This window comes from Cnephaeus nilssonii (genome assembly GCF_951640355.1).
Source record: "Cnephaeus nilssonii genome assembly, chromosome: 21".
Lineage (NCBI taxonomy): Eukaryota > Metazoa > Chordata > Mammalia > Chiroptera > Vespertilionidae > Cnephaeus > Cnephaeus nilssonii.
Window position 1 is genome coordinate 38,072,194 of NC_137092.1, and position 23,104 is coordinate 38,095,297.

The 23,104-nt window shown below is 48.0% G+C and overlaps 1 protein-coding gene across 1 annotated transcript in view; it reads right to left on the minus strand.

Moving 5' to 3' along the window:
• The window catches only part of CADM3 (cell adhesion molecule 3), a 31,351-nt gene extending 28,183 nt beyond the window's left edge, over positions 1-3,168 (minus strand). The window contains exon 1 of the mRNA XM_079760749.1: positions 2,947-3,168. Coding sequence (XP_079616875.1) covers positions 2,947-3,028 — 82 coding nt within the window. The 5' untranslated portion in view covers positions 3,029-3,168. The remainder of the gene's footprint in view (positions 1-2,946) is intronic.
• Positions 3,169-23,104: the final 19,936 nt, after the last annotated feature.

Genomic DNA, 23,104 nt, shown 5'->3' on the forward strand with positions numbered 1-23,104 from the left:
ACCAGAGACAGAACCACAGGACCAATTAAGTTCATGGGGCTTGTACTCCCCCCACACCCGGAGCCGCTAACTTCTGCCACTCCTAGCGGGGAAATGTGAGAAGGAAGGGGCAGGTGGAAAACTCTGAATGTCTACACTGTTCCTGAGCTCCTAGCCACGGCACTAATGGCCAGGCTCAGATATCACTGCTGCCCTTCTCCAGCCTCTCATCCTTGTTCGGCCTTAGGAGACTGAGAAATGTATGCTGTACTCCAGGGAGCAACAAACCTCAGCAGCACATGAAATCTGTTTTTCTGACTCTACCAGTAAGTGGAACGAGCCGCTCTACCACATGCCCTGGACCACTCAAGCATCAGTGCATTAAGGTATCTTTTCCTTAAACCTTCATACCACATATCTCCATGTTTTGGTCGAACATTACCAGGTATGTTCTGAACTGCCTAGCTTCCTGCCCAGGGGCCCCAGACCAACTGCGGGGTACCAGATATCCCTAACCAGACCAACTGAGGGGTACCAGATATCCCTAACCAGACCAACTGAGGGGTACCAGATATCCCTTCTACGTGATCCTGGTCTGAATGGCTTCATCAATGAGCATCATACCTATGCGCCTACATCCCACTATCAGAACTGGCCGGGCAGATCCAAAAATTAAGAGATAGACTTAATTTAGATAAAAGATCCTAAGTGGTTGTTGCTCTCATACACCTGAGCATCCTGAGACACTACACACCAGACATGAGCCCCCTGTCTGGACAGATAATGCTCTACCAAGAAAAGGATGCTTGATTTGCCTCTTCCTAGTTAACAGACCTCTTCCCCATCTTCCCCATCCAGGCTATACTTTAAATATGAGGAGAGAGCGTTTCCCTTCCTCTTTACGCCCGTGTGGCAGCTGGGTCCCCAAGTTGAGGACCAGAAAAGAAGAGTGCAGTTGGTGGAGATGGAGCTAGCATAGAGATGTCCTCTGTCCTCCAGTGTTTACATTCTAGGACTGAAGAGCTCACAGCTTTCGGGGATGACTTCTTTCTGGTCAGGGTCCAGCCTGGCACCATCAGTTCCCATTGCGGAACAGTTGCCCTGTGGGCCACCCCTGTCCCACACTTCCCAGATGCAGCTGGCAGGATGGGAAGGCCAGGGGCTGAGTTGAAAGTCAAAGCCCCGCAGAGGGTTGTTACTGTGGGACAAACACCCAGTGCCTCTCCTGGCCTTGCCCTTAACTTGCCCTCCATCCTGCCTCCCCACACCTTCTCCGTGAGTTGGGTCAGCAGTACAGGCCTCTGGGGACGGGGATCCACACAGCAGAGGGGAGGCTGCTGTCTCTGGGGTGACTCAGGCAGGAGCTCCCTTTGGGGTGTGTTGCTGGATACTGGGTGGAAGGAGTCAGGCAGCCCGCTGCAGGGAGGGGGATCCCAGTGTCCCCCAGCGGGGGAAGCCCCTTTATCATGCTGGAGGGGGGGGGGGGGTGTCAGCATGGAGTGATTCTCTCTCCAGCACTCTGGCTCCTGGCCTGTTTTCTTCACATGAAATTCTCTACATCATCCTCCCCAGCTTCAGTCCCTTCCCTTTCCACCGGACCCCGCCCTGTGCCCATCCCTCCTGGCCACTGAGACCATCACCTAGGAGCCTCCTCCCTTTTCCCCTCCCCTGCGGTTCTTTCTGTTTTTCTCGCTGGCATCTGGCTGGGCACAGCTACCATCCTCCCCCTCACTCACCCCGGATCCCTTTCCTCTCAAAGGTCCCGGCCCCCCTTCCCCCACCCCCACCCTTTGCCCAGCTCCGACTGGGCTGGTGAGTGGAGGATGCATTCCTTCAGTCCCTCCGTAGCCTGCCCTCCCTCCGCTGGGACCCGCGGCCCTGAGCTCTGGCTGCCTCCCTGTCTCCTTATAAACTGTCCCTGCTCCCCAATTAGCCATCGGCGGCCTTTGAGAACGCCGAGGTGCCCACACAGCGCTGACCTACATAGCGGGTCCAGGCTCGGGAGGGGCTTCCCCGGGTCCCCTCGCCCCTGGCCCCGCCTCCTCCCTCCCCGCGCTCTCCCTTCCTCGCCTGTCATTACAAACCGAAGGAGGCGTGAGTTGCGGACAGGGGTTAGGGGGTTAGGCGGGCTACCCCACCCCAAATTTGGGGAAATCAGTGTTTAGCTCTGGGAAGCTTCGGGTTTTCCATGCATCCTGCTTCCCGCATATCCTGATCCTTTCCTTTTGCCCAATCAACCTCCACCTCCTCCGCTCCCTCCTGGGTTTGTTCTCCCAGCTTCGGCCACCGCCGGCGACGCTGCCTTCCCGGGGCCCCATCCGCCCGGTGTTGTTGTTTTGCTCCAAGGAGAACCCCCCCCTCTTGCCCACGCCCCCCTCCACAGCCTCACTCAGGCCCCTTCCCCGGCCACTCCGGCCCCCCGCGGGTGGGGGAGCAGGAATGTGTTTGCACATAGCAGCTTGGGGGGTGGCACTGGCCACCCAACCCTCCAGACACACAGACACAAACAACCAACACACGCCCTGACTGTCTCACTCCGCCCCCAACACACACTGACACAGACACACACACACAGAGACACACACACACACACACACACACACACACACACACACACACACACAGATACTGACACAGGAACGCAGCACAGACACCAACAGAGACGCGCACACCCAGACGCCCGGGTACCCACACCCAGACCCAGACCCCGGGCCGCCGGGGCAGACCCCCGCCCGGGGCACGCGCGCACACACGTCGACGGTGTGCAAGGAGGGTGCACGCCCGGCACACCCACGACCCACAGAGACACAGATGCTCAGACAGACACGGGGGCACTACCAATGGCTGGCGACTTGAACCCCAGGTTCCAGACAAAGCCAACAACCCCCTCGGCCCCGGGTGCCGCGGGCACCCCCCCCCCCCGCCGGCGGCCGCCCCCTCCCCCGGCGCCGCCCCGCCCGCACTCACCGTCCTGGGAGAGGTTGGCCCAGCCCGGCGCCCCGCAGCAAGCGCAGAGCAGGAGCAGGGCCAGGGCCGAGGGGGCCCCCATCGCGCTGGCGGCGGGCTCCCTGCTGGGCGCGGGCGGCCGGGTCCCCGGGGGCTGGCGCGGGGAGGGTGGACAGCGACGCCGACCAGAGGGCGCCCAGGAGCCGCGGCAACCCCGGGGCCGAGGCTGGACCGAGAGGGAGCTGGCGCTGCTGCAGTCGCGGGGATTAAATAGGACGCTCGGAGCAAACCATTCGGGTGGAGGGGGGTGGCGGGGGGCTGGGCTGGGCGCGGGGGGGTTACAGACTGCAGCCTTCCCCGCTCCCACCGCCCCCCACACCCCCTCCGCGCCGGCGTGGTGCCTCCTGCCCTCTCCCCGGGGAGCTCCGCCAGCCGGGCTCGGGTGTGGAGCCGAGGGAGGGAGCTGGCTCAGCCACGGACCCGCGCGCACCCCTCTTAGGTTTGGGGTGGAGGGAAGGAGTTGGCATGGCCCTGGGCCAGCTGGCGGGAGCGGCCACTGCAGGCCTGGACCAGGGTGTGCCCACTCGCCCGAGGCCCTCCAGCCCCGCCCTCTTCTCTTTGGCAACTGAGATCCCAAAGAGCCCTGGGGGTCCCCCATCCACAGTGCGCCCAGGGGCAGCATCCCATTGGTAACCAGTTACCTTGACCTTCTCCTAAACAGGAACATCCCTAGTTCCTCTCACCCAAAGGCACCCAGTTAGCACCGGGCAACAATCTGTGGCCCCAGGCGATTTCCCTTGATAGGCATCTTTCAACAAACCCACAAGTCATGAGACTTAGCATTTCCCTGCATCCCTTGTCATGGAAATTACCCCTCCCCCAAAGCAGTGACTTCCCTTCAGACTCCTACCCAACCAAGTGGCCTATAAAGCAGCTCAGTAGTTTCCCCTTCATCTTTCCTATGTCCCCCCTTTACTCCCAGTCCTTCCCTCCAATATTTTTCCATTTTCTCTTAATCTTTCAGAGGATCCTGTTTTTTTTCAAGTTTTAGTGAGTGAGATTCCTGAATGAATGGTTTGATCTACAAACCCTCAGGAAGCTGCCCCTTTAAGGACCAATGTATATGTGACTAAGGCAGCTCTTGACTTTGAGGCCAGACATTGTGTGGAGGAGAGGCAGGGTGTCCGTCCTCCCCTTGGCTCAGGAGTGCCAAGTCCCTGGGGTTGTTGTTCCTGAGTGTGAGTATCTCTGGAAGGGCCTTGGTGTATCTCAGAAAGGGATCCTTCTGAGTCAATTTGCTCAAACTGAGCTTCTAAATTTTATAATCTCTGAATCCAATAATTTTGCATTTGTAAGCATTCTTTTAAAATATTTGATCCAGCCTCTTATTCAGGTACAACTTAGGTCTAAAGCAGGCGTCCTCAAACTACGGCCCGCGGGCCACATGCGGGTGTTTTTGCTGGTTTTTTGTTTGTTTGTTTGTTTTTAAAGGCAGTTAAAAAACCATTATGTACTTATTGATTTGGAAGCGGAAGAGAAACATGAATTATGAGAATCATGGATCAGTTGCCTCCTGCACGCTCCCTACTGGATGGGGATTGAGCCTGCAACCCGGGCACGTGCCCTGACCAGGAAAGGAAGTGGGACCTCTTGGTTCATAGGCCGACGCTCTAACCACTGAACCACACCGGCCAGGGCTGCAACATTTTTTTTTGATCTGCCCTCCCCTCTCCTCCCCCATGCTTGTCTCCAAGACCTGAAATTGACAGCCACCCTCAGTCAGTCAGTGTGGTGGCCGTGGGGCTGCTGTCGCACTGGAATGGAACCCGTCAGCCATAGCAGGGCCACAGGTCACGATGTTTTGTTTTGTTTTACTTCAAAATAAGATATGTGCAGTGTGCATAGGAATTTGTTCATAGTTTTTTTTAAAACTATAGTCCGGCCCTCCAACGGTCTGAGGGACAGTGAACTGGCCCCCTGTTTAAAAAGTTTGAGGACCCCTGGTCTAAAGGGTATTAACTGATCTACCCAAGGGCATACTGACAGTTAATAGTAGAAAACACAAGCATTTATTAGGACATGGAACATAGAAAACAGAAGTATTTACTAGGACATGGAACAACACGATCTTCATAGTGCGTTCTCTCTCTATGAGGCAATATTTTGTCCCTAGAGGAGGGATTTGGGTCCATGTTTTTCAACTCCTGGACCAGTCCCCTCTTGTGCTGATGACTGGGCCTCAGCCTGCTAATCCTTCATGTCTGGGTTCTTTTTCCCTCTCAGACAGGCTTTCTCGGGCCTCTGTGATGGATGCAAGGACAAGGATGTGGGAAGTACTTTGTAAACAGTAAAGCTCTATATAAATGTTAGCCACTGATGGAGAGGCCAAGAGAGAATATTCTCCAAGGGCATCCTTCAGGATGGCCAGATGCTGCCCCACGGTTTTCCCCTCGCTGCCTCTAGAGCTGAGCTGTGGTTTCTGGGAGAAGAGCTCTCTGCCTGCCTCTTGGACAGCCCCTGAGTGGCTGCGTAGTTGGTAAGAATCACTGGCAGTACCGTGTCTGACCACCTTGGGCCGCCTGCCTTGCCTGCCTTCTGCCAGTGACTCCGAACCATTCCTCCTCCCTGCGTTCTCTGGCCCCTTGAAATCTCTGAGAGGCAGAGATGGAGGGAGTAGTGTGGTTGAGGGATGTAAAGACCTGGGTGTAAGAGAGAGGAGAGGATGGTCCATGGGGTGGAGGAGGGGGAAATCATAGGAAAACGGGACTATCTTAAAGAGGTGAGACCAAGTTGGCAGAGAAAAGCAAGGAGCAGGTATGTTTTCAAAAAGAGAATGGGACTTCAGAGGGGAAGGATCAGGCCATCCTAGTTAAAGGATCTTGATGGATAAAGAGTATTGCCTTTGGAGCTAGAAGAAACCTTAGAGATCATGTGAGTGGGCTTAATAGAGAACAGGTTAGTGTGGGGATGGGGTGAGGGGGTGAGGCTGGGGATGAGTGGGATGGGGATGGCAGGATGTGGGATTAGGTTCCAAGCACCTCTGACTAATGGTCTCCTGCATCTGCTGCTCTGCCGTGGTCTCCTTCTGCCTGTTCCCTCTTCATTCTTCCACGGCTCTGCGGGTCCAGCCCTGCCCTGGACTGGAACCGCCTGGGAGGAGAACCAAGTGTGGGTGGAGAGGAGGAGCGTTGTTTGGGAGAGAGAGTATTAAGCACAAGCAAATGAGACTCTGGAATGCTCTTTTCCTCCTGGCTCCCTTTCCCTTTTCTGCATCATCAGCATCAGTCTGGCAGCACTTTAGGCCCTGGGAATTGTAAGCAGTGGTTGGCTTTTAGAATCACAGAATAAAAGAGTATTCGAGTTGTAAGAGACCTTTAAGATTACCTAATTAATACCCCTTGTTGAACAGATGATGAAAAGGAAACTCGGAGACGCCAGGTCACTTTCTGTGCTCACGGAGCTGTACAGTAAAGGGTTACCAGCACCGGGTAGGGGAGACACACCCCACCCTTGGAGGCAGGAGGAATAAGTAGAAACAATCCCAATTTGTAGAGTTTGTACAAGAGGAGGAATTCTTCACTCCCGCCTAGCTCAGAGCGAGAGGGTAGCTTCTCCTGCAGATGTGGATGTCCACAGCGGCATAACTCCTTACCTGTAACCATTCTTGTGCAGCCAGCATCTTCCAGGTGCCCTATTCAGGCACCCCAGGAATGGGGTTTTACAAAGAAGACTGACCTACAAGTAAAAGTAGGTAAGGTAGAAGTATCCATGTTGGATTGTGATCTCTACAGTTACCACTTGAAAATGCTGTGGCTACAATATGTGTTTCCCAGAGATTTGCACAAACTCTGGAGTAGGTACTCAGTGGGATTAAAGAACTGGGAGCCACAGTGAAAACTGGGGGTTGGGGGTAGAGAAGGGGAGTGGAGGGAATGCAGGTTTTGGCTCCTGGATGCCCTGTCCACTCAGCAATAGCCTGGGTCACTGGGGGCGTGGAATGTGAAGCTGGCACCAGTGCTGGGCTGGACACAGCTGTGTGGGCCCTGGGCATTCCGCTCCCCACGCTGCCTCTGTGGAGGGAGAGGAGGGACCCAGCCTGAGTGGGGTGAATACTACATATTCTTCTGGGAGGGGGGTGGCAGCACCTGGAGGGGGGGAAACAACTCAGCAACCTGGCTCAGTTCTGCTTCGCACTCTAACCCTTCTCTGTGTGACTTGTTCCTTATCAGTAAATTCTACATAGATTTTCCACGTTGTTTTCCTCTTTAATTTTCCACCCAACTAAACCAGTGCTCTCTATTCTGCTTATTCCTTCCACTATCCAGTTTTAATGAACCCCATCCTTAATGGTAAGCTCTGTATGGGTTTTAATTCTAACCTTAATTGAATTCTAATTTCAGTCTTAGCCTTAATCTATCATGGACTCCCACCACTAATCCTGATACCAAACCCAAATCCATGGTCAATTTTAACCAGTATCTGAATTCTAACCTGTTATAAGCCAGCAACTAGGACAGAGACTTGCACATAATTAAAATGATCACCGGTAGTATTTATTGAGAACCCACTGTATGCCGACTTGCACTGGGTACTTTACATGTGCACAATCTCATTCAGGTACCTGAAAGCATCCTAATGCAGTTGGCATTATTAGCTGCCTTACAATTATGAGGAAACAAAGGTTTAACTAGATTATGCAATTTGTAAATACTAAATTCAAAGCCACTATTTAATTTCTGCTTGACTAGAAAGCTGGTACTCATTCCTTTTTCCACCAACAAATATTTTTTTTCAAAATCCTAATTCTAACTGGAGTGATTTCTAACATACTGAGTTTCTCCCAAGTATATTATTAGATTTTATCAACTAAATAGTAATACAGAGTAGAAACCAACCAACCAACCAATCAACCAACCAGACACAAAGCCCAAATTTCTCTGCCCGGAAACCCCATTGACACTTAAAAACATTAAAATAATCTATAATAATAAAAGCATAATATGGTAATTAGACCGGACAGCCAAACAACCTTCCAGACCTCCTTCCAGACGTCCTTCCGGATGAAGCCAGGGCTGCAAGGGCCGAGGCAAGCCGCCACATCTGCAAGGGCCTAGCCACTTGCATGGATTTCGTGCACCAGGCCTCTAGGGTATTTATAAAGTTAAAACAATCAAACTAGAAAGAAACAAGCTGAAAGTAAAAGCCTCCTTCTCCTTCCCAGCCTGGCCACCCTGCATACCCAGGGGCGTCATTGGAGTTGGTTGTGCAGCACAGTAGCCCCGCCTCCCATGGCATCAGCAGGCAGGGAAAGTCAAGGTAAACGCCAGTGGAACCACCTATGTATGTACAGGACTTAGACGTGAAGATCACTGGACAATTTGAATTTACGATTAGCAATGACTGTTAAAGGCCAAGGTTCTATATACTAAGCTCTTCAATGTATTATACCTTTTAATATTCACCCGCTCTCTGTGCCGTATACATTACTTTACACATGAGGACAGCAAGGCCTGGAGAAGCCAAGTTATTGGCACAGGAACACAAAGACGGTGAATGAGAGACCCGGGTTTCAAATACAGATTTGTCTTACTCCAAAGCCTACATTTTTCACCAGTAGACTTAGCCAAGAAGGCTTGTAAAAGGACAGATTATTTGATCTTGCTTCTGAAGGAAAAATAGAAAGAAGAATTACCTATGAGACTGGACTCATATCGACGTGGGAGGAAACATTACAAGGGGAAAGGAGCGGTAGAACTAGAGCACAGGGAGAAACGTGTAAGAGGCGAGAGAGCGGTCGGGGAATAGAACAGATACGAGTGGAAACCAGGGACATTTCTGTGATAAATTCAGAAAAGAAAATAAAAACCATGTTGTAAATATGAGTGTTACTATTGCTTCAATTTCGGGCTGATTGATGTATTTTGGAAAGACAGTAGACACTCATAATTATCTACAAACAAAAATACACATTTTCGGTTATGTGTATCTCTATCTCTAGCCTCTGCATTTCCCCACTTGCATTCGTGTTCCAGCAATATCAAATGACTTGTAATTGCCAAAGCACACTATGTGGTTTCATGCCTCAGTGTCTTTGCACATACTGTCCCCTACACCTGGATTGTCCATCTTGTTAAGCCTGGTGAAATCCGTGCTTGTGTTTATCCATTCAGACATAGATGAGGTGCCACCATCTCTGGGAAGCCTTCTACCCAGAGAGAATCACTCCTTGCTGGGCGCCACCATCACACTGACCATATACTTCCACGGTTACACTTCTTTTGCTGTGTTGCAATGATTAGTCTATGTGGTTTTCTTCTCTAACTGTGAGATCTTTGAGGGCAGGAGTGATATATTCGTGAATCTTGTTAATCCTGCTTAGTGTAGAAATGGAAAAAGAATAGATTCTTAGTTAATTCTAGTAGATTAAGCTGAAACATTCCTGTATAATAAAAGGCTAATATGCAAATCGACCAAACAGCGGAATGACCAGTTGCTATGATGCACACTGACCACCATGGGGCAGATGCTCATACAGGAACTGCCCCCTGGTGGTCAGTGCATTCCCACAGGGGGAGCACCACTCAGCCAGGCTCATGGCTGGCGAGCGCAGCAGCAGTGGCGGGAGCCTCTCCCATCTCCGCTGCAGGCAGGCGGTAAGGAGCGAGGGATCTGGGACTGCGAGAGCCCCGGACTGTAAGAAGGATGTCTCACTGCCAGCTTAGGCCCAATCCCCCGGGGGATCGGGCCTAAGCCAGCAGGCAGACATCCCCTGAGGGGTCCCGGACTATGAGACAGGGCGCAAACCAAGCTGTGGGATCACCCCTCTCCCCGCAGTGTACAAATTTCATTTCAGAAGCACATATCTATAATAATAAAAGCATAATATGCTAATTAGACTGGACACTGAACAACCTTCTGGACGAAGCCACAGTGGCGAAGGCAGAGGCAGAGGTGATTAGGGGCAATCAGGCAGGCAGGCGAGCAATTAGGGGCAATCATACAGGCAGGAAGAGTGGTTAGGGTTGATCAGGCAGGCAGGCAGGCGAGTAGTTAGGAGCCAGCAGTCCCAGATTGCAAGAGGGATGTCTGACTGCCAGTTTAGGGATTGGGCCTAAACTGGCAGTTGGACATCCCCCAAGAGGTTCCAGATTGTGAGAGGGTGCAGGCCGGGCTGATGGACTTCTCCCCCCCTGCCCACCCTCACCCCCCATGCAGGTTTTCATGCACCAGGCCTCTAGTATTTATATAACACATTTCATTGTGTACCCCTATAGGTATGTATATGTTCTTATGGATATAATGTATCCAAAATAAGGTGAATCATTGTAATATACATGTATACATATTTTCATCTACTTATTCAAGGAACATTTTATAATTCTTGGAATTGACTTTAGAGCCTTCCCCATCCTTTTGCACATCATCAGTTGATCAGTTGTGGGAAGTTCTCATCCTTTTAGACTCGCTTTTAATTTTGAAAATAGCCAAATGTCTTTAGGATCCAAGTCTTAAGAATAAATGTAGTATTACTCAACATCAGGTTCATGTTGGGTAACACAAAAACAAGATTTGGTTGTAAAGTAATAAGAAATGGCTTATGGGTGGACTAATATGTTGTTTCTTTCTTTTTAAAAAATATAGTTTATTGATTAATTACAGAGAGGAAGAGAGAGGGATAGAGTTAGAAACATTGATGAGAGAGAAACATCGATCAGCTGCCTCCTGCACACCTCCTACTGGGGATGTGCCCGCAACCAAGGTACATGCCCTTGACCGGAATCGAACCTGGGACCTCTCAGTCTTCAGGCCAACCCTCTATCCACTGAGCCAAACCGGTTAGGACTAATATGTTGTTTCTTAAGGCAGTTCCCCAAGAGTAGTTCTAGGAATTTCTGAACAGTGTCATTCTGGTCTATTTGTTAATACAAACAAAATCAAACAAGAGTTTTATCATTTTATAGTCACACCTGGTAAATGTATAAGAACACAAAAAAATCATGTGTCCAGAATAGAACTCCTGATCATTCATTTACGGCTTATTGAATTTTTATATGAAATGCAGAATGCTAGTTGAAATTGGGTGTTTTGTTCCAGCTGTTTTGTTGCAGTGTATAAAAAAATTATAAACTCTCAGTTTTTATTCTTCCACTAGAGGCCCGGTGCACAAAATTCATGCATGGGGGTGTGTGTCCCTCAGCCCAGCCTGCACCCTCTCCAATCTGGGGCCCCTCAAGGGATGTCCAACTGCCCGTTTAACAGGCAGTCGGACATCCCTCTCACAATCCAGGAATGCTGGCTCCCAACTGCTCACCTGCCTGCCTTCCTGATTGCCCGTAACCGCTTCTGCCTGCCAGCCTGATCACCCCCTAACCACTCCCCTGACAGCCTGATTGATGCCTAACTGCTCCCCTGCCAGCCTGTTTGCCCCTAACTGCCCTCCCCTGCCAGCCTGGTCACCCCTTACTGCCCTTCCCTGCTGGCCTGATCACCTACAACTGCCCTCCCTTGCAGACCTGGTCCCTCCCAACTGCCCTCTCCTGCTGGCCATCTTGTGGCAGCCATCTTGTGTCCACATGGGGGCAGGATCTTTGACCACATGGGGGCAGCCATCTTGTGTGTTGGAGTGACAGTGAATTTGCATATTATTCTTTTACTAGAGGCCCAGTCCATGAAAATTTATGCACTGGAGGGGGGGTCCCTCAGCTCAGCCTGCCCCCTCTCACAGTCTGGGAGCCCTCAAGGGTGGGAGGCAACCTGGCGATAAGGGGAAGGCAACGCCCCATCACACCTCTGCTGCTGCCATTGCTGGAAGTGCAAGCCTTGGCCGGCCCTGGTTACCTGATCCTCGGGCAGCCCTGGGCGGCTGGGCAGCTGCCATCCAATGCTTGCCTGCACCTCGGGCATTGGCTGGGCAGCCGCCATCCCAGGCTTGCCTGTGCCTTGGGCTGGCCCTGGGCAGCTGGGGGGCTGAGGAGACTGTGGGACTCCGGAGGCAGGCGCGCAGAGCTGCCAGACCTGCCTGGGGACGGGCCTGGCCTTGCTGCACACCTGTTGCCCCGGTGGGGCTGAGGGGATTGGGCGCCAACATCTTGTGGCTGTTGGCACCGCCATCTTTGAGGGCGTGGCAGTCAATTAGCATATTCTCTCCTTATTGGCTGTGGGTGCCACCATCTTTGCAATGGTGTGAGGGTCAATTAGCATATTTCCTCTTTATTAGATAGGATTAGATAGGATAGAGGCCTGGTGCACAGGTGGGGGCCAGCTGGTTTGCCCTGAAGGGTGTCCTGGATAAGGGTGGGGGTTCCCTTGGGGCATGGGGCAGCCTGGGTGAGGGGCCTGTGGTGGTTTGCAGGCTGGCCACACCTCCTGGCGACCTAAGCGGAGGCCCTGGTATCTGGGATTTATTTATCTTCTATAATTGAAACTTTGTAGCCTTGAGCAGAGCCAAGCCTCCTGCTCACTGTGTGGCAGCAGCCATTTTTGTTGGGATTTATTTATCTTCTATAATTGAAACTTTGTAGCCTTGAGCGGAGGCCAAGGCAGGCCAGGGCTGCAGAAACTTGGCTTCCTCTATCATCGGGGGTAACTCAAGCCTCCTGCTCTCTCCAGCTCCTTGGTTGCCACCATTTTTGTTGGGATTTATTTATCTTCTATAATTGAAACTTTGTAGCCTTGAGTGGAGGCCTGGGCCTGCCAGGGTGTGCGGAAAGCTTGGCTTCCTCCATTGCCGGGGAAACCCAAGCCTCCTGCTCTCTGTGGCCACAGCCATCTTGGTTGGGTTAATTTGCACACTCGCTCCTGATTGGCTGGTGGGCGTTACTTTGTGGGTGTAATGAAGGTACAGTCAATTTGCATATTACTCTTTTATTATATAGGATTACAAAATAAAAAGACTATTCCACTTCAACTCCCACCCATTTTGAGCCTCATTTTATCTGTGAGGAATAATGCAAGGGTCAAGGATAGGATAATATTCAGGGATGCAAAATACTTGATTACTAAAACCAATCTGATAGTAATGGCTTTGCTTTTCAGCAGCATAAAATAGGTGTGAATGTTAAAAAAAACACTGGGATCTTGAGAATACAAAGATGAGTCAATAAGTCACGAAACTTACCTTCAAGGAACTTCTAGTCCAGTAGGGACCCAAAGCAAACACATAATTACTACAGCATGTGATAACTGCTGCAGCACAATTATATATGTCACTGCAGAATGAAAGAAGAGGCAGAGATTACATTTGTCAGGGACTTTCAAATTTGTCAGAAGACCTTAAGGAATGACTAAGAGCGGACCAGGCATTACAAAAGAGGGAACAGCATATGCAAAAGCAGGAAAGGGGAAAACAGTATAGTCAGTGTGGCGAGATTGTGAAGGGAATTTAGGCTAGAGATTGCTCTTTATTCAGCAGACAAGGAGTCATTGAAGGGTTTTAAGCTGGGAAATGTCAGTGCCAGATTTGCATTTTAGAGCGATAATTCTGGCAGCGCTGGATGGATGGACTGGAGGATACATCTCATTTGCTTAAGAAGCCTGACCCTTCCGGGGACCACTAATCCAGTATCATGGCATTGCATAGGACCCACTGAGTGTGGTCTTGTCTGAACCTACGGGTAAGGTGGATATGACACTTAGAACATGGTTGTAGAACCAGACATCAGTACACAGCGTGGCCCATGGGGTGGAGCCCACAGATGCAGACAGCGGTGAGCAGCAGCCTGGAGTTGTGTGGGGTTGGGGTTGGGGTTAGGATCGATGGCCAGCTTTCCTGGCTTGCCAGGGACTGGGGCACTTTCCAGGACTTCCAGTGCTGACACTGGGGAAGTCCCTGACAAACTGGGATGGATGGTCACCTGAGGCAGGGCCTGGCAGGAACAGCCTGCACTCAGTGGCCACCGTTCCTCAGACCTTCTCCCTGGCAACCAGCTGGGGGTCATCTCCAGGGCAGACTGGAGGGGGCGGGGAGGAAAACGGAGTGAGTTAATTTATGTCTTAGAGGAAGGTGGAAGTGGGAAGGGGTAGGGACTGGTGATGACAAAAGCTAGGCCATTTGAAAGGGAGGAAAGGAGGAAGGCTAAGTAGGAGCCAGAGGATGGAGGTTGGTGTCTGGTCCAGGATCCTGGGCTCTCTGCCGGTGTGAAGGAACATGACAGATTCAAAACAGCAAACATCCCAAAGGGTAACTATACATATTTAGCTTTTTAGTCATGCATAGGTATCATATATTCATTCGACATTAATGGAGGCCCTACTGTGTGTCCAGCACTTCACATATGCTCTATCATTTAGTCTTCAAACACAGTCCTATGACTTGTAAACAGGATTATTCCCATTTTACAGCCGATGAAAAGGAGGCTCCAGAAATGGTGGAGCTGAGATCTTAATTTAGGTGTGTCTTCCAAGTCCCTGGTTGTTCCTGCAAACCAGTGTGTCCATCTTTGCCTGATCATAATCATTTCATGGGGCACCTGCTAAAAATAATACAGGTACCAAGGAGATTCTGACTCCAAAGGTTAAGGACGAAGATCCCCAGACTGTCTGTTAACAAGTGCTCCCAGGTGAGCCCTAGGCCCGGGCTCACTCCTGAAGAGCAGTAAGTCCACCACAGCCTGCATCTCCTCCCAAAGAGCCCCTGCCTGCGGGAAGAACCACGCGTGTCGATAGTCCATTAGAACACGGTTATATTATGTTTTAAAACCAAAATGTGTCGCTGAGTCTTTCAGCAAATAATTTCCTTGGCTCTTCCTAGCCAGCGATCGCTAAGCTTGTTTATAAAACGCTCTGCAGTCTGGCCCCCGCCTGTCTCTCTGACCTGTGTGACCTTGGGGCCATACTCGTCCTCCCTTAGCATCTCTAACACACGAGCTCAGGCCCACACTAACCCTCCGCACAGGCCCGGTCCCCCTGAACCGAACCTTCCCTCCCTACTCTGTGCAGCTTCTTTTGCTAGCACATCCGATTTAAATGTCACCTCCTCAGAGAGGCCTCCGCCTTCCCTCGCAATCCTTTCTTGTGCTTTGCTACTTTCTTTATACTAATCATTCCTCTTTTGTTTGTTTATTTGTCGTCTGCACCCCTTTCCCGGCAAACACAGGCTCAATGAGAAAAGTAACCTCAATTTTGTTCAGAATTGTATCACCAGAAACCAAAAGGATATTGCGCACAAGGCCTGGCACATAACAGGTGCTTATTAAATGTTTGCATGAATGCATGACAGAGAACACGCTCACTTAGCACGTTTGGAAAAGAGTGTCCACATTCTTTGATTTTGCAATCAAGAACGTTTTTCTTAGGCCCCAAATAAACCTCCCACTGCCGTTTAAGGCTTTCCCCTCCGGTTCATGGAAAAAGATACCTTTTTCTCTTCACTAGCCTCTAAATAATGTCCCCCTGGAGGCGTTAAGACTGTTATTAAATTGCCCCTCAACTTCCTGTATAAGAGACGAAGTGCCTTAACCTCCTGCCAATTCTTTTATCATTTCAGAATCTCTTCTCTGATCCTTTTTTCTCAGGTAGTTGGGTTCAGAACAGGTCCTGGTAGGTGAGTAAGGTTGATGGTTATGAGTTGAACATGAGATGCTATTTCAGGCCCTCTTGTACGTTTTTCTGTTATTCTTGATTTTTTAAAAATCTGTTTTCTTTGGCTCACTGGTGGTGGCCGGTGGTCCATTTTGGTCCTAAGGTCTTTCTAAGCCCAGAGGTTGCTACTACTAGAGTAGTGTTGCCTAGCCAGGCGACATCGGATGCGATTTGCCACCAGAGCTTCCAATCCCAGGGCTTGTTTGTGGACTAGCATCCCCACATGCACAAACCTGTCCGGCTGACCATTGCTGCCGCTGCTCCTGGGGCCGAGCCAGAAGTGGAGGCAGGTGCATGGAGGGGTTCTCGCTGCATTCCTGTGAGGTACTGCTGGTGAGGACTGTGACGTTGCAGGGGTGACTGTGAGTCCTGCTCTGGGAAGAGTAAACAGGTCCGGGTCCAGCTGCGGGGAGCCACTCCTGACTCAGCGCCTCGAAGAGAGAGCCCAGGAGTGAGACAGAGCGTGGGTTTGAAGTTTGACTCACCGGGCTTGAATACCAACTGGGCTACTTCCTTTACTTGAGGTCAGTTTTTTTTCTTCATTTGCTAAAAATTGGACATTATTATTGTCTGTTTTGTAGGCACCCTGTGAAGATTAAATGAGGATATTTACGCAAAACTCCTAGTTGGGAAATCAGTGCAGGTTAGTTAGTGCCCCTTCGTTTTGGAGCACATGTGTGAGATGTTCCCTGCTCTGCTGGGGTGTGCCACGGAATCTTGCTCTGTGCCCACTGTCTGAATATACATGAAGTACTGCTTGGATCTAGGCTTGAAGTTCCAATAAATCGTTCATTCTGACCCAGGGCGCCTCTGTTAGCCTGCTCTCTGCTGCCCTCCTGTGGCCACTCTGATCCCTCGCCATTCCTGATCCTATGCTCCCTCAGTGTGGTCGCTTTGCTGTAATGCAGCTCTTCCCAGCTTCTTGGCCAATCTAGCTCTCAACTCCTCTGAGTTAAGAACATGAGCTGGGGGGAGGAGGGGAAGGCCTCAATGATTAAGCATTGACCTATGAACCAGGAAGTCTTCAATTCCAGGTCAAGGCACATGCCCGGGTTGTGGGCTCGTCCCCAGTGGAGTGTGCAGGAGGCAACTGATCAATGATTCTCTCTCATTGATGTTTCTAACTCTGTCCCTTCATCTATGAAATCAATAAAAACATATATATTTTTTAAAAGAACATGTACATAAAACATTAAGTTTAATTATTTTTAAATATATGACTCTGTTTTTAATATTTAAATTAAATGTATTGGGGTAACATTGGTTAATAGCATTATATAACTTCCAGGTGTGCAACTTTATTATAACCTGTATATTCCGTTGTGTGCTCACCACCCAAAATTTAATTTCCTTCAGACATCATATATTTGACGTCCTTTACCCAATTAACATTCCTTCACCCCATCTTCTCTGAAAACCACCTTTCTGTTGTCTGTATCTATGAGTTTGTTTGTTCATTTGTTGCTTTTTGTTTTATATCCCACAAATGAGTGAAATCATGTTTTTTGTCCTTTTTCATCTGATTTATTTCACTTATCATGATATTCTCAGGATTTATCTATGTTGTCACAGATGGCAGTATTTTGTCTTTTCTTATGGCTCACAAGTATTCCATTGTATGTATGTATGTACCACATCATCTTTACCTAATCATCCATCCAAGGACACTTAGCTACCATGTTTTGGCTACCATGAATAATGCTGCAAAATGAATATAGGAGTACATATACTTTATGAATAATTACTTTCAAATTTTTTTCAGGTAGATACCTAGAAGGGGGGTTGCTGACTCATATGGTAGCTCTGGTCTTAATTTTTTGAGGTACCTCCATACTGTTTTCCATAGTGGCTGCACTAATTTACATCCAACCAATGGTGTATGAGGGTCCCTCCTCTACATCCTCTCCAACACTTGTTATTACTTGGCTTATTGATAATAGCCGTTCTCACAGGTATGAGGTGGTATCTCTTTGGAATGTCAGCCGCCTCCTCTCAGGTAGTATTATCTCAGTTCTAACCTTTTCTCATTTCTTTCTAATGTTTATCTCATCTGTCAGAGATTCTGTAGGAAACATTATGCATTTTTAGAGTTTGGATGCCAGTATGTCTCTAAATTTCAAATCCCATTATCTGTTGCCCTATTCAACATCGTGCTCTCCTATGAATGCTGAAAAGGCAGTATGTTGCCATTGATTATTTAATCATAGAAATGCCCTATTTCTGCTCTCAAAGTCAGATCTCTTTAAGTTAATAAGGAGAAACACAGCTATTTTTGTCTTGCTAAAGGGTAGTGGTGGATCATGGATGGCCCAACATGCCAGTGCTTAAGAATGAAGATGTATAGACAAAGGACACATCTGCTCTGTCCCTCTCCTAATTGCATAGCGTATTTGGCAAGGGGAATGAAGGATTTTTTTTTTTTTAGGATACAGTAAGTACACCAGTTTGAAAAAATTTGTGGATGAGAATAAAGGGTAATAAAGTTGGTGAGGTGGCTTTAAACCAAATTTGAGAGGGAAAGACTTGAAAACCAGACACTGAAGAATTTTATTTTTTAATGTAATGTTATGTGATTGAATTGGTATTTAAAGATTAATCTTCATGTTATGGCAGAAATCAGGTCGGCGGGAAGCGACAAACCATACGCAATCAGAGGTTCCGAAATGGACTGTTTATTCCAATACTGCCGGCAGCATGGGCCAGCAGCCGGTCGTCCACAAAAATCTGTCCTGCCGCCCCCCAGAAGCCAGCTGCTTACACAGGGCAGGACAAAGATTCCACAGGGAGATTGGATCACAGGCACGGGGAAGTAGGAGGCTGGAGTGGGACTCCATTGTTTGGGCAACAAGGGTGTTAATCTTTCCTTGAGAATGGACTGCATTCCAAGGTTGACTCCCAGGTCCAAGGTTGACTCCCAGGTCCCGAGGGCATACAACTCCCTGCCAGGTCAGAATGTCCTTGCTTTAACCAACACAAGGCAATCATGGTTACCAGAGCATGATCAATATTTCCCACAACCATAGCCAGTCCCCACTATCCCTAACATTCCGATTCAGGATGGTAAAGATGTTAATTTTTTCCTTCCTCTTCCTCTGTAAATTCAAGGTAATCCTATGCTAAACCCCAATCGTTTATTTTATGAAACTTGACCAGTCAATTCCAACATCCCGTGGGAAATAAAGTCAAAAGAATAGCCACGATTGTGAACACTTGGGGTTTGGGGTGGAAGAGGGTTTTCCAGCTAGCCTAAGTTACTTTAAATTATAGCAAGGAAAACATTTAAGTATTACACAGGAATACACGAATAGCTGCATGGGACAGGGGAGAGAGCATAGTGACAAATCGACGTGAGAACTTGGTGTACGAAGAAGAGTGCTACCTTCATCACATACGACCAGGGCTTGGCCTGGTTAATGAATGCCATTCGAACAACCTGGTTATCTTTTTGCCAGTCGAGGTGGGGGAGGTTGAGCCCTCCCTCCAACCATATACAAAAATACATTTCAGATGTACTGAAGTGTTCAATTTTATAAACAAAGCACAACTAAAAGACATTTTAAAAAACTGCAGAAAAATGTTTAATCTTGGAGTGGGAAAAGCCTTCCTAAGTAAGACACAAAACCCAGAATCCATAAAGGAAACAGCTGACAAGTTTTTAAAATTGATATATTGTAGACACCGCAGACAAAGTTTAAAAGTAGATTACAGAGTGGGAAATTTTTATCTACAGCATATAGAGCAATGCACTAAATCGATAATATGCAGAATAGCCACTAAATACACGGTGGATGAAAAGGGGCCACCTGCTAACCTGACAAGCTCAGGGAGGGCCTGTGTGATGACCTTGAAAACTCAGAGACCTAAAGTAACTACAAGAGATGGTCTGAAATGAAAACTTTTTAACTAAAAGCAGTTTGTGATGGGTAAGTTCTGTCCTGGGCCGGAATCTTCCCTGACAAAAGTCAATCTTTATATTGTCAGGGTAACGCCCCCTTTTCCAGACCCCTCGGGGCACAACCAATGCACCAGGGTGGAGACCATACATCTCATTGTTATTGTTATCCTGTTCATTGTTAACTGTTAAGTATCCTGCACCCACCTATGTAAAAGGAGTATGTGTCTTCCATTTTACTTTTCATCCAATCCCAGAGGTTTCCCTGCGCTGCTTTCTCCTACCTCCCTAATCTATCACCAATGATCATAAGTCTTCTCTTTTAATTGTAATATATAAAATAAGGTGCAAAACTGCCATTCTTTGGAGCATGATCTCAATCCGTTGAGATTTTGTTTCCCAGCAATTGTTGACAGTTTCGTTCAAATAAATTCAATTTGACAGTTTGGTTAAAAAAAATTCACAATTTTTTTTTACAGGTTTGAATGTTTCTTATGTTGACAACACATAAAAAGAAAAACAATTGAAGAGGAAATTGGACACAAGATATAAGTTGACATTCTTAGAAAAAATAAAATTGCCCAATAAACATCTGAAAAAATGATTAACTGCATTTGAATTTTGAGAAATGCAAGTTAAAGCGACTAAGAGACCCTAGATTGTTAAAAATTAAAAATGATGAATAATATCCAGTGTTGGCAAGTATTTGGGGAAATGAGCATCTTCATTTATTGTTGGTGAAAATGTAAATCTGTGAAGCATCTTTGGAGACATTTTGACAGTATGTATAAAAATTAAATATGGAGTCCTGGCTGGTTTGGCTCAGTGGGTAGTGTTGGCCTGAGGACTGAATGTTCCCAGGTTCGATTCCAGTCAGGGGCACATGCCTGGGTTGCGGGCTCGATCCCCTGTGTGGGGTGTGCAGGAGGCAGCTGATCAGTGATTCTCTCTCATCATTGATGTTTCTCTCTCTCTCTCCCTCTCCCTTCCTCTCTGGGGTCAATAAAGATATATATTTTTAAAATTAAATATGGAAATACCAGCAGTGCTATTGAGAGTGGGGAAGGACATGTAATGAGACTAGAGCTACAGTTGTCTAATAATTACTCACCTCACTAACTATACTAGTAGGTAAGAAGTTTTCTTACAGACCCGGGGCACTGGAGAATGAAGCAAGGCTGTAGAAAGATAAGATGCCTCGATGGGTCCATGGCTCAGAAAGGAAACACATTTTGAGAACAGACCAAGGACAGGCCACGCTTTGATTTGGTTGCTGTGTGGGCCCTGACCCCCTCCGGGAGTTTTCTCAGGAACGCTGACCATTCTCAGTCCCAGGAATGGGCTGCGCCTTTTGTAACATCACAGAAGATTAGCCACCTTGTTATGGGACAGGACAGTGAGCTCCCGAAGGCCGACTGCAGACTCTCCCCTCCCCTTTCCCTGGTACACTTGCAGCTCGCAGCTACACGTAGCTGTCTTCTCCCTCCTGTGTGTGTATAACCAGCCCACTGGCGAGGGGGGTCAGAGCAGATTTTTGTGGGCGACCAACTGCTCTCCATGCTGCTGGCAGTATTGGAATGAACACTCATATAGGATTCAACCCTGTCTCGGCTCAATTGGCTCAATTAAGCAGCCCAGCCCCTTTGGTGTCCACTTACACTATTTCCACAAATCTGTTCTATAGATCTATTCACACAGAATGCCGTGATTTACATAGAAAGAGGTAATTCACCTCATTGTTTTTAGTAGTGAGCAATGGAAAACAACCTAAATATCCTTCAATAGTGAATTGGTTAAGTAAATTATACCACACTCAGACTTTATAATAACAATAACCATTAAAAATAATGAGGTAAATTTCTATGTGCCAACATAGAAAGATAGCCAAGATAAATATATTGGTAAGTAAAAATACAAAGAAAATACACATACTATTGTTCTCTTTGCCTAAAATAGCGGGGGGGGGGGGGGGGGGGGGGGAGGGAAAGGCTGTTTCTAACAGACATTTGCATATGTTACCTTTCATATATATGTAAATGTGTGTTTCAGCGAATGAATAGCTACTTACTGGCTGTATGGCCTTGGGCTAGATGCTTAACCTCTCAAGATTTTATTCTCCTTGTATGGAAAGTGAAGATTAATAATACACTAGGGTTGTATGATGAGGCTTAAATAAATTAATCTATTTAAAGTGCTTTGAAATGGGGAGGAAGGGGGGAGAGAAGGAGGCATATGTAATACTTTCTACAATAAAGAATTTAAATTTTTTAAGAAGTGCTTTGAATAGTGCCTGGCACATAGTAGTCACTTGATAATATCCGAGAGATACCATTGTCATTAACTAGTTATCAATAACAGGAAAGGAGCAGAGAGAAGGCCAAATATCATAAGCAGGTCATTTGGGCAGCTTTGCCAAGAAGCTACAACTTTGCACTCCCCAGGGGTCCAACTGAGGGGAGATAGATGCATGCCCAGTCAAGGTGGGGTGACATAGGGAAGGTGCTTGCTGTCAGTCACACCTGGGAACAGGCCATTGACCAGAAGAGGCATGGCCACTGCCAAGGGCGTGAGATTTAGGATATTTAATCCCCTAAACAAAAGAGTTAGCTCTCTTGTGTCTTGACTCTCTTGGGCCTCTTGTTGTAGGGAACATGCTCTCGGCTCCCCTGTATTTGCCCACATGCCCACGGCCATGTGGACCCCACACACAATGGACTAATGGACGGTAACTAGCCTCATGCTCAACTGGACCCGGCTGCAAAGTGGAACGGAAACTCTAGAAGCTTTGCTTCTAGTGGTACTGAAACCCCAGCTACGCTTCTCTCAGGACTGGGTTAAGGTAAATGGGACTCTGGGAACCCAGGGACATAATTCCACAAAAATAAAAATCACTCATCCTCCCATGTGATTCTCAGGAAATTCTTTTTCTTGAGATATCATAAGGTCTCCAACCCCAGCACTCAGTGTGGAAAGAGATACCCCAGTTTTCCTGATAACACTGTTATTCAGATACATGTTAAACTTGGGCAGAGAAATTATTATTCCTGTGGTGGGAATAAGATTTAAAGCATAAGAGAGGGCAACAATTGTTTATATTGTATGCTTAATTTTTTAAAGCGACCATATGCTTATGTGTCAAGTGACTAAAATATATTTTTTAAAAGCTTATCTGAGGAGGTCTGTTAAAGAGTGATTATAGAAATCCAGGAACAAAGTCAAACATTCTTGTGCTAGGGCAGGAGCGTTGGGAAAGAAAGGCGATACAACATTTGATGTTGGTTATGGGAAGCCAGAGAGAAGGAGAAGGCAGAGTGGCTCTCAGCTTGGGGGTTTGAGTGATTGGGAAATGCTGAACCATGGAAAGAAATAGTGGAGTCAGGAGAACCAATTTGAGGGGTGTAGTATTTTAGGATGGAGGAAGATTAGTATTGTTGGAACTATGTTGAGTTTAAGCTTATGGGAACCCATCTAACGTGACATATTCAGTAGACTGGAGAAAGTTGAATGTTTCAGCTACCACGCTAAGGTAGGACAGCAGAAGTCTCAAATTCTCAGGTCTCATTTTAACAGTTTCCATCTAATATTCCCGTTATAAAAATAAGTAATTGGGGCACTATGGGACCATGTCTGTGCTTGGGAGACAGAGATCTGTTCTAGTCACTCAGACTGACAAGGGTAGAAGGAACTCAAGTCGCTCACCAACTGGGA